Here is a 17,015-nt window from a genome sequence, read left to right as displayed (position 1 = left end):
CAAGCAGAAGGAGGTGTGGAACAACGACCTGCATTTTAATTTTACGTGTGTCAGCGGGTGCTTGTACCTCTGTTTGTCTTGTATAATTCCGCAATTATTGTCAGCGCTTTCAACCCTTCGAACATATTCTCACTGTCTGGAGGTGATGTTGTTTTGAGACCACTTTATATATTACTGCGACTTTGCTAACGGTGGTACAACGGGAGCCAATAAAAAGACAGCCGTCCCCTGTAAAATAGTTTCCTCGAAGTGTATACATTTTGAATAGAGTGAAATATAAAGCGTACCGAATAACATCCGGGTATAATCAAATGAGTTTATTACAGAAGTAATCTTTGTACATTTTGTTTCTGTGTTCAGATTATTTATATCCTGTTTTGTTTTTCTTTTACTTGCTGCTGATTGGATCCTAACCAAGTATGTATCTCCATACTAACCCTTTGTTTTGAAATGAATACATTTATAATTCTCTAAATTTTTGAAGTGATCGCCTTGCTGTAATTATTAAACAGTTGCGTTAATGCAGATGTGTCATTAAGCTTAACATCTTATATATTAAAAGCGTTCTTAAGAGATTATTTTTACAGATTTTTTTGGCGAAAATTTCGAATTTTTCTTTGCATTTTATAAGAATACATAATGGGAAGATATGGCGCTTAGACATTTTTTAAACATGCGGCTTCGCTAACATATCGTTCATTGCTTCCCTATCCATTAAAAGATAATTGAAGTAATGACTTTTTTCGCAAAAATTTCATGGGTTAACTCTTGTTAGAATTTTATTAAAATTCTAGCTTTTAAGTAAATGCATTCATTCGCATTATCTTAATAGTCTGTTTACAGATATTAAAAAAAAAAAAAAAAATTTATTCAAACAATAGGTGTTTGTGTGGTAGTAGATGATAACGTTAATACACGTTAATACATTTGTCCTTTGCTGTGTTGTGGGATGATATGTTATTCTTGAGCCAGAAAATAGAACACGTGAAACACCATAAACATTTATTGAAATCATAGTCCCGCAGCGCTGGAAAAGATAGAATGCATGCGTTCATCATGCGGTACTTTACCAATTCGATCTTCAATTTCAAAACTGCAATTAATATGAACTACATTAAGATTTAGAAATGGTTGAAACGCTAATTTCAAATTTTTAATTCAAAATTTATCCTTCTACACATTCTAAATTTTTGAATTAAAGAATAATTTTTAAAATATAAATTTTTATTAACTTAAATTTAAAAATAAAATATTTTATTTCTGTAAGATAAATAAAATCAGTAAGCGCCTTTCACATTCAGTTATTTTGTTACCTCTGGATACTAACTTCCTTAAAAAAAAAAAAAAAAAAAACTGTTAAATTCAATGGATAGTGTCCTTAGAAACAGGTGCTGTTTAAATAATTTTTTTTTTTTTTTTTTTTTCATATTCATCAAATGGGCCTACCTAACTGCTTTAGAATGGACTTAATTTTTTCTCGTTCACTTCACCTTGGCGGATTTCATGACAATTACAAAGGAGAATATGTCCTACCAATATTAACAGAAACAATTTTCCTCCCTTTTTTCTCTTATACTTTCGCAGTTCAACTTCACTAAACAAAGCAATTGTTGTTTATTTTTCTATTGTTTTTTTGCATATTGTGGTAAATAATGCTAATGCATGTTATTATCTTTACAGATACAAAGAACAGTTCCGGAATTGTGGGGCAAATCGAAGAAACTACTCACAATGCCATATCTTTTTACTGGAGTCCGCTAGAAAGTCCGGCTAAGGTAAGTCCAAAGCGTTGACTGCAATGGTGTCTTAAAATACCTTTAATCCAAGCATTAAATTGTTACATTTTTAAATTCTACCGCGATTAACTGTGTGGAATGTTTATTTTCAGATAAACATTGCTGTTCAATGTTTAAGTACGGACTTCAGTAATCAAAAAGGAGTGAAGGTGAGAATCATCTGTCTCTGAATTATAAATGTAATCAATAGACAATATAATAATAGCCCGCAATTTTTTAATGAATGATTTTCTCTTTAATAACAATTATTTTAATATAATTTTTAATAGCTAAATAATAATTTAGTCATAATTATCTTTAAGAATAATTACTTTTCATGACAATTATTGTTAGGGAAAATAATTTTTTTCTTTTGGGGAAAATAATTTGTTTCTGATAATACATCAAAATTTAATACACTCTCTTTTTCTTTAAAAAAAATTGATAGAATATCTATTTACATTGTGTTAGCGCAATGCAGTACTGTATTTACTTTTGACGGTAGTGGACTGCAAAATTGTTGTGGTCATTCATCAGCTATTGCTCTCCTTTTATTGTTATTTATATATTTTTTGTTAATGCAAATGATGCCAAACGGTGAATTATTAACCTATTTTTGAAATAGGTAATTATCGTGCTATTTTCTAAAACTTGATGCGAAGCCTATGGGCAAAAAGATGTCAATAGTGCGCTATTTCTAGGCAAGATTTTAATATACATGTATCCTTGTGAAAGTTTTCTTGTGTAAGTTCTTTCTTCCAGCATTGGTCATACTCGTAAAACATACCCTTTCTCCTGTGAGAATTGTTGCCTACGTGATAACATTTATACAATATTAATTAACGAATGGAATTTAATGGAATCATAAATAAGATTCTATTTTATTTATCTTGTCTCCATGAATTCGGTTTCAAACGTATTCTAGACTTTCCTCTTACTCTCGCACCTCCTTCCATGGACTATGAGTGCTGACTGAGTATTTATATTTCTTCCGGCGAGTACTACTAATGGGGAAGCTCTTTTTTAGTACATACTTACTGTGAGTTGCACCCGCCGTTGTACGATAGGATGCAGTTGTCTTCGAGATTTGCAAATCGTTGTATATAACACCTATCAGTGTCATTGTGTGACCAGTCTGGTTTGTTACTTATATACCACCGATGGCGAATACTTTAGAGAATTTCCTGTCGACGAACCCCTTTTTATTCCTTCTCCGTCCGAACGCACAGGTTAACCTTAAATGAGTATAAAACCAACCCTTAAACTTTGCCCCTTAATTGCAGGCGCCTCTTTTAATCCATCCATAACGTTATTTTCCTCTCCTTACTTGACAACCATATTTTAAGAAAAAAAAAAAAAAAATCTGTGCTTAGAAATGACGAAGTAAGATGGATGAGTAAATCATCTTCCCACGTCTTCCTTTCTAGCTTCATTTACGTATGCACGACCATCTCAATATGTAGATGGCCCTTCGAATTGGAGGCGGAATGCCGCTTAATGCGGACATTCGCATTGTTTCTTCCTCCTGGGACCTTTTTTTTTTTGTTTTTTCTGCTGAGGTTAATGGTAGTCTTTAGAATTCAAATTTCTCACTGGAATGTGAGGAAGAATCGGTTATTGACGGTTGACTCATGCACGAGAAAGAGTAGTTTGATTCTTATGAGATCACTTTTCTTTTTGTTAGCCCATTATCCGCTCTTATAAGCCTTAAACAGAGATGAGAGCCGCAATAACCTGACTTGATATTGTTAAAACTTTTTATTATTCAAATTACCATTGAAACAGTACCATCTGCCATTCTACTAGCAAAATTCCAATTTAAATTGCTAGGGAAGGTCGCCTTGCTGAAGTAGACTGATTAAAAACTAATTGCAGTGTTTGGTTGTCACATGATACTTAATATAAGAACATCGTACAAAAACAGAAGACTGGACGTTCGGGTTAAAAAAAAAATAATAAAAGAAATCAAAAAGATTTCTTTTTTCAACTCTTTGTTTCAATCCAATTATTAATAATTGTAAATACATTATTTTCCGTTTCAAAGTGCTACTGGGATCCCTATCGCTTTTGAGACAAGGGTTGACCCAGTGAATATTTCCTGTTTTTCCTTGAAACCTAGACAAGCGCATCTTCCTGTATTTCTACACTGTTATATGCATTATTTATAGCTTGTGAAGACGGACATATTTCTGCTCATCGAATTTTATTCTTTCGTATGCGTTCCCAAGGCACACTGTAATTACAGTTTATGTCAGCTTCCTTCCCAGTAAACAGTTGTGCTCGAACATCGTGAAGTTCGGATGAAAACAGGTTGATGTACAATGACATCTGGCAACTGCTCCGAGTAAGAAAAGAAAAAAGAGGGAAGGGGGGAATTAAAAACTTTACCGCGGGTCAGTCTTTGCAAAGACAGAGCTAAGTATGGCCTCACACAGAGAGATGTGTCAGTTAAATGCAGTTGTCCTTGTCGTCGGCCACCACATAGAGTAGGTAATTAATGGTTTGTAAGTAAAATGTATACTCTCAAGCCCGAGACATTTCTTTCCCGCTGCGAATTTTCTCTGTTAACCTGTACAGCGGTTTCTCTTTTGGACTCATCAATCACATTTATTTTCATTTCATTTCACTTTGTCATGTCTTAACTCTTTTTTTATTTTGTGTTTTGGAAGCGATTCTAGTTTATTAGCGAGTAATATAAAAAGTTTTTCTCCCCCTAAGTTAGGAATTAGACGTAACTTTTTGAACTAACATTCTTCCTTGTAGTTCTGATAATGGGATGGCTCAGAATTTCTGTTGTAAATATTTCAAATTACTTTTTTTTTGCCCAATTTAATTATTATAATTATCTTGTGCCTTCTGTTTGATCACTGTTTTATCATTCTTTCTGTAGTTCCTCATTTGCTTTTTTTGTTTTAAATAACTTTCTTTCTAACGAATAATTACGTTTTTTACAAAAAGTAAGGATCTAATTGCTTATTAAACGAAATGAAATTCCGAGATCTGTTTTTATTAGAAATGTACGCATGCTCGCATCAATCTCTTATCCCATCAAGCATTAGCATGATGTCAGTCAGCAATCAAAAATTAGCGTAGCATTCACGAGACGCCATCTGTTGCTCGCGATTGCCTATTGTATTCCATCGTGGTTGCTGGAGATGAGCACGCGGTGGTACTGCCATTGTACACAAAAACGAAATTTGTATCGCGCGTAATTTAAATAACCAGAATTGCGAAAATTAGGAAAAAATGTTATCCGCAACGAAAATTGTAAATATCAAAAAATGCGCCTATCATTGCGAAATAATAACTTGGTCCGTTGCACAGACATACAGTACTTGAGTCATTTAATAATTTCCCCAACTCATTATTAGGTGTGGTAGCTAAACAATACTTTACCAGACGTGAGGAGTCCATTCTCACGTCTTGGATTTGTGGAACCCAACCCATTGTTTCGTAAACGGTGTCTCGCGCAAGGGAAAAAAAAGGTGCAACGGAATCATGCATTTGTTGGCTTCTTTTTTTGAAAACAGGTTATCCGAGTATTTCTTTCTTAAGTTTCTTTTTAATCTACGCGTGCCTTTATACTTTATTCCGCGACGTACCCGAGATATTTAAGCAGTATACAACTTTATTCCCACCTTCCTGAAAGAATTTTCTAAAACAATGGAGTGCGAGGAGGAGTTCTTTATGGGGCGAATCTTTCATTGCAACGTTGGTTGCGAAATGCTACCAGTGTTGCAGGCAATTTTACCAAGGCTAATGCCCACTTTTGTTAAAACAATCGAGCGGGTAGTGAGGTTCAAATGCGCGTGCTAAGGATATTTGTGGTTCTTTCTTTTATTCCGCCGCACCCAGGTTAGTTCGTCAGCGGCAACGTCTGTCATTTAAAATAATTTAAAACTAAATCGCGCTTCCCTTCCGACGTTTTCATTTTGACGAAACATTTCGTCAGGTGTCAGGAGTGTGGCTCGTCTCCGCAGACAGATTCGCTTATGTGAAGAAAGTTTTCAAGCTGTTTAAGAAACTAAGACGATGGACTTCTTATCTCTTTGCGCTTTTCCGAAATGAATTTCCTATTATGGAGACTGTTTCTGACCAAAGGGGAGAGAGAGAGAGAGAGAGAAAAAAAAAAACTTCATTAAAAATTATTAATGAGATTGTCGGCTGCGAAAACAGAGATTAAAGGTCATTGACGTTAAGTTGTCCAACCACTTGAAAACTAAACATTGTCTGCCATTCAGCTTCTTCGCATCTCTTTCCCTTCCCCCCGCTACTTTCCCGCATCCTTCATCTTCCCCAAATCTTCCTGTGTCATTCCGCCAGTTCATCATCAACATGCAAGACAGTGGTTCGCCTTACCGTCGCCTGCGGCTCTCTGATTCGCTCTATCCACGCGTCCCTTTACACTCTGGAATGCAACTTTCCCGTTCGAGACCTGGGTCGCCACGTGCTCAGACAAGACCTTAGGTTACCTGGACGGAAGAGCGAACGCGCATCGGAGATGTCGAAGAATGAATTAAGCAAACTTGCCCATTTATAAACACCATCCCCCCTTCCCTCCTCCGTGCGAAAAGTGGATGGTCCGATTGGGCAGCAAATGATGTATAATTTCTTCATACTTGAAGATACGTGAGGGGGGAGGGGCAATAGAAAGGGGGAAATCGAAATTGCGTCATAAAAGTTATTTTTAAAACAGAATTCATTGCATACCTTCCGAAATAAAAGGAAAGAATGAGATCACGTGATAGCAATTGAGATATAGCAATTTGTTTTATTAAAAAATTGCCGATGCAGAACTGGTAAATCTAATAATGGCTTCTATATCTGAAGTAACCTTCTCTGGGGGAGGGGGCTATTATTATTACTGATATATCCTAGCTCACTTGTACACTTAGGTTTTAATAATGGGGTTAAAGGTAAGTATGTTCTCTGTGGTTGTTCGTTGAAATGCGTCATTATTGAGGTTAATATTTAATTGTACTTTGTATGCGAAAGTGCTTCTGTGAGCATTCAGTAGAATATCAATTTTTGACCACACTTCTTTGATAACAACGTAGGTTGTCAAATTAAGAACGTGTTCAGACCGTATAACTTTGTTAAACTAAGCAAAACTGTACCGAATAATATATTGTTATCGTACTTTTTCTGCCTCGAATTCCAAGATAAGAATGCCCTCCAAGAGGGCCTCACAGCCGACCTGCGCTACTAAAAGATGCAAGTCCCACTTTCCTCATTGAGGTCACACCAAGTCATTAAATAACATCTCTAATTTGGAATTCCGAAAGTGATGCACAAGCATTAAGGGAACCATCTGGACTGGGGCGATATCCTTCCAAAGATGGAGAAAACTTTACAACTCGTCCTGTTTCAGGCATTTTTAGCGCAAGCCTGTTGTTGTCCCACCAAGAAGAAAAAAAAGATCGGTCTGATTTTTGGTTGGATGTGATAACTAAGTTTTCTAACCATATTCAGGTAAAAAAAACCACATATTTATAATAGATCGATCTTGTGAAGAAAAGCCCTATTAGAAAAAGCATGTATACCCTTGAGCGTGACAGTCAGTTTGGGATGTATACCTTTTTCATAAATCGGCGAATTCCTGCTGCAGCAATGCCCTCTGCTGTAAGAAACAGAATAACGCTATCATTTTTGATGTACTCGTCACTGTGAACGCCATATTGTATCTGCTTCTATGCACTACCCTCGCGCATTCAGAACATCATATGTGCCACAATATTCAGTAGAATCATTTAGTACTAATCCCCCAAATTTCGAATCCAGGTAGAATATAATTTAAATTTAGGCAATCAAAATCTCGTTTTCATTGTACCCTCCTTTATAGTGATGTAAAATGAAAAAGAAAGCAAGCGCATTGGTTAATGATTTTTTTTTTAATTATATAACGTTAGCTTTCGTATAATGGCTTATAATTTGTAGGTTTTGGTAATTATAGGCTAATGCTCTTACACAAGACTGCATCCTCTTAATGTATATAAATTTGTTCAAAGAAACAAACATTGACGTCGTATTTCTTTAGAAAAAAGTATCTATCCTTAACCCAAATGACATTATCTGAAGCTACAAATATAATTTTGAATGAAACGCCCACTTATGACAGAAAGAGAAAAGAAAAGATGTTGGAAATTGGCCGAGATTCTGTAAAGCATTTTTATTGGGTGTAGCCGGGGTATATTGTCACCTAACTCAGATTGTGCAATTCATGGATATTAAGTTAAAGTCGGCGCAGAAGCTTAAGTAAGAGCTAGAAACCGCGAATTAAACTGCTTCCAGTACTAAGATTTAGAATAGGCTGGCGTTGTAAATGTCCTTAGACAAGCGTCTGGTGAGATAGCGCAACCTCGTAAACACCCAAGCTCTGTTAATCTATGTCACACCATTTCTTAAATGGGTTGACATCTGCTGTCTTGATTATTCACTGCTTTGATGTGTGGGAATTTTAATTATATTTTCGCCTTCCTTTTCTTGTGTGGCACGTGGGCGATACTCATACGCGGTTTCTTAAACCTTGTGTCGACTCTGATAAGGTGGATCCGGCGGCAATATCCTCTTGATCAATAGAGGAAGTCCTTCGAAGTGGTTTGACTTATGACATACGACTGCAGGTGGCCTTTAGTTCGCCATCCAATGGTTTTTAAGCTTGTTGGGATTAATCACAGAAAATCCGTCCAATGAAATGATACTATGGACATTGTGATAGCAGCTGAAAACTTAACACTTTCTACAGAGGGATCCTTTCTTTTAATTACAATCTATGCTTTATAGCCGAAAGTACTAAATTAGATTTATATTTTGTTCAGGAAAACATACAAATGTACAAAATTAAATACTTGCCTTATTTTATTATTTTTTTAGAATATTATTTATAAACAAAAATACTCGTAATTTGAATACTAAGTACATGTTTGTATCTGTTTTGCGTTAACTAAAGATTTGAATTTTTTCTAACGCCCGATAATTTGTGAATTAAAAAAGAAACATGCTTAAACGATCTCAATAATTTCGAACCCAGTTTATAGTGTACAAAGGTTCAAGTATGCCAAAAAATGAGACACTTCCTAAACTAGCCTTCATAGACGGGATCAGAAGGGCAGTTATTGATAACCAGTGGAATCCTTATCAACAGACAAAAGAAGAATTTTATACAAAAATATATTTCAAATGATTCCAAAATTGTTTATGCATTCATAAAGCAAACTTGACAAGGTGACCATTTAGAAGTCATGTGCTTAATAATAAACTGGAATTTTGATAACGTTGCCTCTATCCTGGAAGGAAAATATTAATATGCAAAATATCGTTTTCTGTGAATTTTTTTTTTTTTTTGCATATATAGAAAGTTTTGCTTATATTTCAACTACGTACATAAAATAATGGTTTTTCCCTACAATTACATTAATATTTTATAATTTCTCCAGCCTGAAACTTATCCTTTCTTGATTCTTCGGAATTTAAACATTTACACCTTTTTAGGTTTCTCATATTTTGAATATATATTCTGAGTGGATTGCTACAACGTGTGTAATTATGGAAGAAAGGACAATAATCCCTAAAACGGCTGTCCTGTTTTGATTGATAAAGTTTTCGTGTTAACTACAATACTCGCTTCATTCCAGCTTTGTTAGGAACAGGTCATTTAGGATTACTGCAAAATTCTAAATGACTGACACAGTTATGCACACCATATATGTATTAAATAACTACTTAAGAAACGATGTTACTTTCTCATTTCTTTTTCCTAACTTCGAATCTCAAATGATCATTGCTAAGGCATTTTGTTAACATTAACCGAGGGGAAAATCCATTATGACTGTATCGTGAAGTTCTCATTTCGAGACAAGTTTCTCGTAATGATGGTATGTAATTTGTGGATAGTACGCGCATCCATTACAGGGGGTAAAGAATGGGAAAATAATGTAGCCTTCTTTGACCTTGGTAAAATAGTGTGCGTGTGTCCGTGTGAGAAGGGTTAGCACGGGGTCGTCTACTCAACTGTGTGAAATATGTGTGATGTAGGAAGTGGAGGGTGCATCCTCTGCAAAATTACAGTGCGAGTGAATGGTTTGAGAGAAGTGCATGACACGGGGGTGCGGGATGTCGACGAGGTTGTTCGATGTATATTATAGATATTAATATTTCGTATACATGTGCGAAAGAGGTCAACAGATACTGCGAGTGGAAATTATCATTTCTCTAACAAAAAAAGTTGGTTAACTGTAATGTACGTTAACAAATATTTTATTTTCAGAGTAAATTAGAGTTTTTCCAACAAGTCAAATAAAAAATATTGCAAAATACTACCTTTCTGCTAGTAAGTGTTAACAGAAACCAGACTAAAATGGACGAATCTTTTTTTTTTTTTTAATTTATACTGCATTCTTTCAACGTGATATCAAACAAAGGCTCAGTATTTGGAGTTACATCTTTCGAAAAATTTAGAAAAAAATAATTAAGACTTAGTAAAGGTATTGAAGAAAGTGTTAAGGCCATACAAATGCATTTGACACGGGGAATATCTTATTTGTTAGTCACTTGATATAATATGTACTAAGATTCGCTTCGGGCGCTGAAAATAAACTAGAATACAAAAGTGCAATCAAGTTTTATGATGCTATTTGACCTTGGAGTATAGACAGGTATAAAAATTAAGGTGACTATTTCGAAATCACGTGCTCCGAACGTGACTAATAAAACACCTAATAAAATTTATGCCTTTTTCTTCTTGAGTAAGTGATAAGAGTATTTTTTTTTTTATTATTGTTTTTAGGGTCTTCCTCTACATCTTCAAATTGATACGTTCGATGACTTCAGAGAAAACAGCCCCCCAGTTCATCGAGGCTACTGTCAGATCAAAGTCTTCTGTGATAAGGTAAGGATGGATATAGAATGTTGAGATTTTTTTTCTTCGCTTTTTATAGCGTCTACCACCTGTTTCTTGTTATCAGAAGCGGGTTACGTAATCCTATAAAGGATTAAGTTGATTACGTGGAATATTTGAATTTTAAAGCAAGACCAGTTTAGGCTTGAAATTATTTTTTTAACCAGGGTCGAAAGGAATTTGAGGAATCCATAATCTCTGGTTATATTTAAGTACTGGTTTAAGTGGCCGTCATACGTTGATGGGTACATTTACCCTCTGATTTCTGAGCTCTTTGAGATTTTATTGTGGTTTTTTTAAAAGCAAATGACGATCCTCATTGGGAGAGGATAACTCTCTAGGCACATTCATCGTTTCTCGTAACTTGGTTGCAAAATAATGAATCAATTAACGAATTTTTGTTTGGGAATAAATCTCATCTTAAAGAGATTGCTAATTTTTTATTTATTATTATTTTTTAATATTAACATGATGATTAACCTTTTTATAAGACGCGATTTCGCATAGAAAAATGGCACGATCATTTTAATAATAAATAAATTCTGTCTAAAAATATAATTTTTAATGGGTCATCTGACATCGGTCAAAGCAGGCTATCTCTATTGCCATGTTACCTTACATCCCGAACTCCATCAGGTGCTACAAGTGCCAAAAATATGGACGCCACTAAACTGCATATCGAGGGGAGGCAATACGTCCTAATTGTCGGTCAAAGGAACACAACCAGTCTGATTATACTGTTACCACTCCTTGTCGTCGTCCAAATTATAAGGGTGCCCGCCCGGCTTTCCCCAAAGCATGCTAACTATGGAATCAAGGGAAAAAATTTCAGAAATATAAAGTGGAGAACAAAGTCACATACTCCGAGGCGAAAAGACAAATAAAACGCAGTCAAAGCGTGCGTATGCGGCAGTTACTCAACATTTTCAGTCAGCAGGTATTCAGACAGATGTACCAGTTCCTCCCAATATATCTGTTGCTCATTTTGCACATTCCTCTCTCCTACAAAACAATATCCTTCGAAACAAACTGAACAAGCCAGTAATTACCCTCCAATTACCATTCCATCTGATGTTCCTCCAACAACAAAACCAAAGGTGACAGAACCCATTAAAGTGCAACCATCACTCGCCACCGGAATGGATATCGATGAACAGCAAGATCCAGATAATAGAATTTTATAACTGCGCGCGACAGATGAAATGGATATGATCTTTCCACGTCCTTTTCTAAGAAAGACAAAGTAAAAATAGATCGATAGAAGCAAACTATAACTAAAAAGCTACCAGTACCAAAAACAACCCATAAAATAAACATAATGGAAAGAATCCTCTAGGGGAATTTTAGAGGCTTCTGGAATTCAAAAGACGATCCTTTTCCTTTCGATGGGTGTGAACCAGCGAGCATATCCTTAGAGGAAACTTATTTAAATTCACGAGCGAGTCCTACCATTGAAAATTATGCTACGTTTAGACGACATAGGAGTATTGGCTCGCCAGCTCATAGAGGGGTGGCGATTATTGTTAGAGACAACATTCCATCCAAACATGTTTCTCTTTAGACTCCTTTTGAAGTAGTGGCAGTGCTCATTGTAATTGGTATCTTCTACAATAGCTTCTATATAACTCCCTCCTAATTCTCTTTCTCCTCAGATGACCTAGAAAAAGTAATAGATCAGTTTCCATCTCCCTTCTGCTTATTCGGAAACTTCAATGCGCATCACCCGCTGTGGGATCTTCAATCGACAAGATATATAAACTAAAAAGAATCCCTGCTTGATGATTATCAGCTTACCCTGTTGAGCTCTGGCGAGCCAACCTATATCCATTTTTCTACAGGATCCTTGATTGCAATATACCTTCCAATGTGTTCTCCCTCCATATATGCCAATACGGATGGTCAATTTTTGATAACCTATTAAATAGTGATAATCTAGTGATTCTTTGCAAGCTCTAAACACAAGTAAACTCGCTCCCATTGCATCAGCCCACTTTCAAATTTCGTAGGGCGCACTGGAATGAATATGTTCAGTTTGATGATAATTATTGTCCAATCCCAGCCCATAGATAATTTCACTCAACGTATGACCAATCAGATATATTACAGCTGCTACTTCTGTAATACCGAAATCTTTGCTTGGGAAACGCAAACACAATTACTGATGGAATCGGGAATAGATGCACGCTAAACAGGGTGGGAAATAATAAAACGGAGCTTGGAATTTGTTTCGAAAATGCCCTACAAATAGTAACCGTCCCTTCGATACTGCTTGGCGATATGGCGTTCTTCAGGACCTTTATTCTTTTGGTTTGAGGGGACAGCTACCCCAATTAATACAAAACTTTCTATTCCACAGAAGGTTTCAGCTCAAATATATGAACAATTTATCCAAATCATTTGAACAAGAGGAGGATGTACCGCTAGTTCCATCCCAAGCACAACATTATTTACAACGAGAACTTCAAATATGACACGGGACATACCAAATACAGTTGAGTCGTACATGTTTGCTGACGACCTCATTATCTCTTGTCAGTCACAAACAGCGAATACCATTGAAAAGCAACTTCAACTTTCCATAGCCAAAATGGAATCGTGGGCGCAACGGAGTGGCTATTCTTTAGAACTGCGTTTTTCAAACTGTGGGGCGCTACCGGAGAGGGCCCAGGAATCGCAAGTATCTAAAAAGGGGGTCGCAGCGGTTGAATGTGTGATGTATAAAAAATCATCTTTGTTCACAGTAAAAATGCGGGTTGAACTTCATATGTTATTAACGCTCGCTTCAAATATGACACGAATTTGTTTGTGTTATTATGATTTGTTTCTATTTTTATCATCGTGCTTAGTAGGTGTGTAATTGTGGTAAAAAAAATCTAAGGTTAATGAAGTTTTATTTTATATCTGTTCATTAGTTAACCGTATTTATAGTTCTTGTACAGGTTTCCAAATTCGATACTTTTTGTTTATTTCCATAAAATATTAGATGCCAAAGTTATTGGGATATTCATTCATTGTCCAGTTTTAACCTCTATGTAATCATTAGTTTTAGTCATGGAGGAAGGGGTTGGGGTCGCGGTATCACAAAATTTGAGAACACCTGCCCTAAAAGAATCAACTGCAATTAATTTCTGTGAAAAAAAAAAAAAAAACGAAACCTACATCAGGGTCCTGAAATATTTAAAAAAACTGTTGATTCCTCCCACCAACAACTTTCTTTTATTGGGATATTTAGATAATAAACTAAGTTTGGCTACTTATATAGCCCACCTTCGGACGGCCTGTTTAAAAAAAAAAAAAAAAAAAATGAACATCTTAAGAGCTGACTCCGCTATGTCCTGGGGTGCTGATAGCATTCCCTCTTACATCTCTATAGAACCTTAATTCGGTCCCTCTTAGATTACGGATTACCGGTTTATGACTCTGTAAGAAACAGTTCTTTATTACGTCTGAATACCATTCAGCGTAGCGTCCTTAGGATAGCTATGCGAGCTTTCAGAAGATCTCCGGGCCACAGCCTAGGTACTGAGGCAAATTAAACCCCGCTGCACCTAAGAAGAAAATCCTTACTGTGTAACTATGCAGCAAAAATTAAAATTATTCCATCTCACCTCAGCTGAGAATATCTGTTTGACTCTGCATATGTCATGCTATACCGCAATACACATAATGAAAACTCTCTTGCGGCTTTTCGATTGCAAGAGTTCATGCCCAGGTGGGACATTAACTTCCAGCATATTCTGGAAGACATTTCTACTCATCAACTTCCATGGACTCAATTCTCAGCTCTTTGTGATGATTTCTTTCTGAAATAGGGGAAAGGTCCCCTGCCAAATAACTTTCAGCATCTACATGAAGCCCACTCCTTGGAAAACTCAGAGAAACTACATGTTTATACTAATGGCTCCAAAGCAGACGTAGCTGTAGGTGCTGCAGAAGTTTCTTCCACCTTATCAGTAGCCATGTCTCTTCCTACTGAGTGCAGTTTCTATACGTCAGAATCGTATGCAATAAATCTACTATTAAGTTTTATTCGCACTCGGTTGCATATCTAAAATGATCTGTTTGTATCAACTAATCCATTTGCTCGTAGCACTAGATAACATAAACAATCGCCTTTTCAAGCAAGCTCTGATAAAGACAGATTCCTTAAATGCGATAACTGCCATCCAGTCTACTTTTTCTCCCTCTCATCCTATTCTGAAGCATATTCTTGCTAGATTGTCACTATCAAACATTCAACCAGATAGTCACCTTCCTCCGGATCCCTGGTCATGTCGGCATCCCAGATAATGAATGTGGGTCACAATGCTAAACATCCCGGCAATGGGTCATTCTGTAATCCGAAAGTACCCTGCGCTGACTGACTACAAATCCATTATTAAAACAGCATGTAAGAAACACCGGTCTCAACTGTGGAAAACTTAAATTAATAATAATCTCCTGCGGATAAAAAAAAAAAGAGACATCCGCAGCAGTTGGCATCTAGTTTCAGGAGAAGCAGGTGAGAAGTGATTCTGGAAAGACTCCTCATCGGTCGTTTCCATCCAATTCATTTGTATTTGCTTATGAGAGAGAGCTCCTCCTCAGTGTTCTTTCTGCTAATCCCCCCAAACATCAAGCATATTCTCATTGAATGTGCTCAACGATCAAGTATCCGGAAATCCAGCTTCACCTCTTATCCAACTTGCACAAACCCTTAACTTTGTCACACATTCTTGGCAATAATGCAAATTTTAAAGGACTGTTCAACTGTTTAAGATGCATAAATATATATAATAGCCTTTGATAATCATATTATGGGAGATTTAATCATGACTAAATCAAGAACAGGAAAAATATGGCCCAGGAGGTCCTTGTGCCAAAAACCTCCATTACAACAACAACTTTTCCACGTTCAGTTTCATACTTAACTAACCCTCAGCCATGTTGGATGTGGATCATACCGTTGTTGCCAAACTAACACTTACGTTGAGGTTAAGTGCTGGAATCGCACATTTAGCACTGGGGAGGGCAAGGGGAACTGCAATAATAACATGTCGCAATGTTTAAAGACCTGAACGATTTTTATTAATGGTCGTTACAAAGTAAAATAACCTGGGTGGATATTCGTCTCTTATGACCATATTCTCCATCCACCGCTCCCCAGACGAGTACCTCTAAGTAGGGGTCTTGTTATTTGGAATTGTCTTCCTGTCCTACGGCTTCGCAGAAGACGACAGATGCTGTAATTTATAACCCCGTTAACCTGTGATTACTTCACTGTGTTGGTTGCCCTTAGCCCGAAGGCCCGGCCGTTGGACTGTTCGTCTTAATGACCTCAGTGACCGTGTCGTGCTAGAAGTGACATTAACATCGCAAGTTTGCCTGGCAATGTGTGTCACGTTCGCGACATGATGAAATGTCGCCAAGTGTCTACTTGGATACTTCTTCGTCTCCATGCTTAGAGGTCGCTGCCGAGACAGATTGTGGCTAGTGCATGTCTGGGACATCCTCGAGAATCGATCAGTCATTTGACACATCAGCCAGTCAACTGAGAAAAAACAGCTTAACAAATGGAGGGATGCTTTCGGCGTGTTTCAAGTGGAATTCGGTGTAATCACTGCAGGTTGCGATTAAGATAAGTTTTTATTTGTTATATCACTTCTAAAAGATGCCGAATACAAGAAAGTTGAACTCTACTTCAAGTTATGATGATAAGCTTTGCTTATAATACCTCCAAGGACAATTATATTTATAATTCTAGGAGTAGAATTATCCCGTGCGTCTTCAATATTCTTCTTGGTTCTCACCGTGACGTATTTTATTCATTATTATCCCACAAACTTTAAGATGTCTTACGAAAATATTGGCAAATGCAGTTAATAGACGGTTGGTCTTGTTTAACAAGATGTTTCTAGGTGTTCGTTGGTTGGAGAGGATCCTTAGCACGAACTACCCTGATTATAGAGTGCTGGTTTGTATGGTACCAGATGTGATCTTTATTGTGTGTTAAGCCTATGGCTCTGAACACACATTTCAGGGATGATCTGCAACTTGTACAGGCTGAAGAACAGGAAAGAACACACGATGGAATCCTTTCCCCCTTTGGCCTGAGATCGGTTTACTAGAGCCCCGATTGAAAAAGGCCTTTAGAAATCCTTCCCACTCTCCGAAGTGATTCGACAAAGTGATGAAACTGATTTACCGTGTCACAAACCACCTACAGCGCGTGCACAGACATCACTAGTGATGTTAATCCATTTCTGGAAGAAGTTCCTTCTCGGGTTTTTCACTTTCATTGGTACCACAAAATAAATCTACCATTTTGACGAACTTGCTGATATCGCCTGCTCTACCCATATCAA

At 36.7% G+C, this 17,015-nt stretch overlaps 1 protein-coding gene across 1 annotated transcript in view; it reads left to right on the top strand.

Annotated features, from left to right (window-relative positions):
* The window catches only part of LOC150085622 (uncharacterized), a 298,691-nt gene that overhangs the window by 215,336 nt on the left and 66,340 nt on the right, over positions 1–17,015 (top strand). The window contains exons 9-11 of the mRNA XM_090374621.1: positions 1,681–1,775; positions 1,889–1,945; positions 10,561–10,662. Coding sequence (XP_090230747.1) covers positions 1,681–1,775; positions 1,889–1,945; positions 10,561–10,662 — 254 coding nt within the window. The remainder of the gene's footprint in view (positions 1–1,680; positions 1,776–1,888; positions 1,946–10,560; positions 10,663–17,015) is intronic.

This window comes from Mastigoproctus giganteus, chromosome 5 (genome assembly GCF_048544385.1).
Source record: "Mastigoproctus giganteus isolate SK-2022 chromosome 5, ASM4854438v1, whole genome shotgun sequence".
NCBI classification, from domain to species: Eukaryota; Metazoa; Arthropoda; class Arachnida; order Uropygi; family Thelyphonidae; genus Mastigoproctus; species Mastigoproctus giganteus.
Note: the sequence above shows the minus strand (reverse complement) of the source record. Positions and strands in the feature narration are given on the sequence as shown.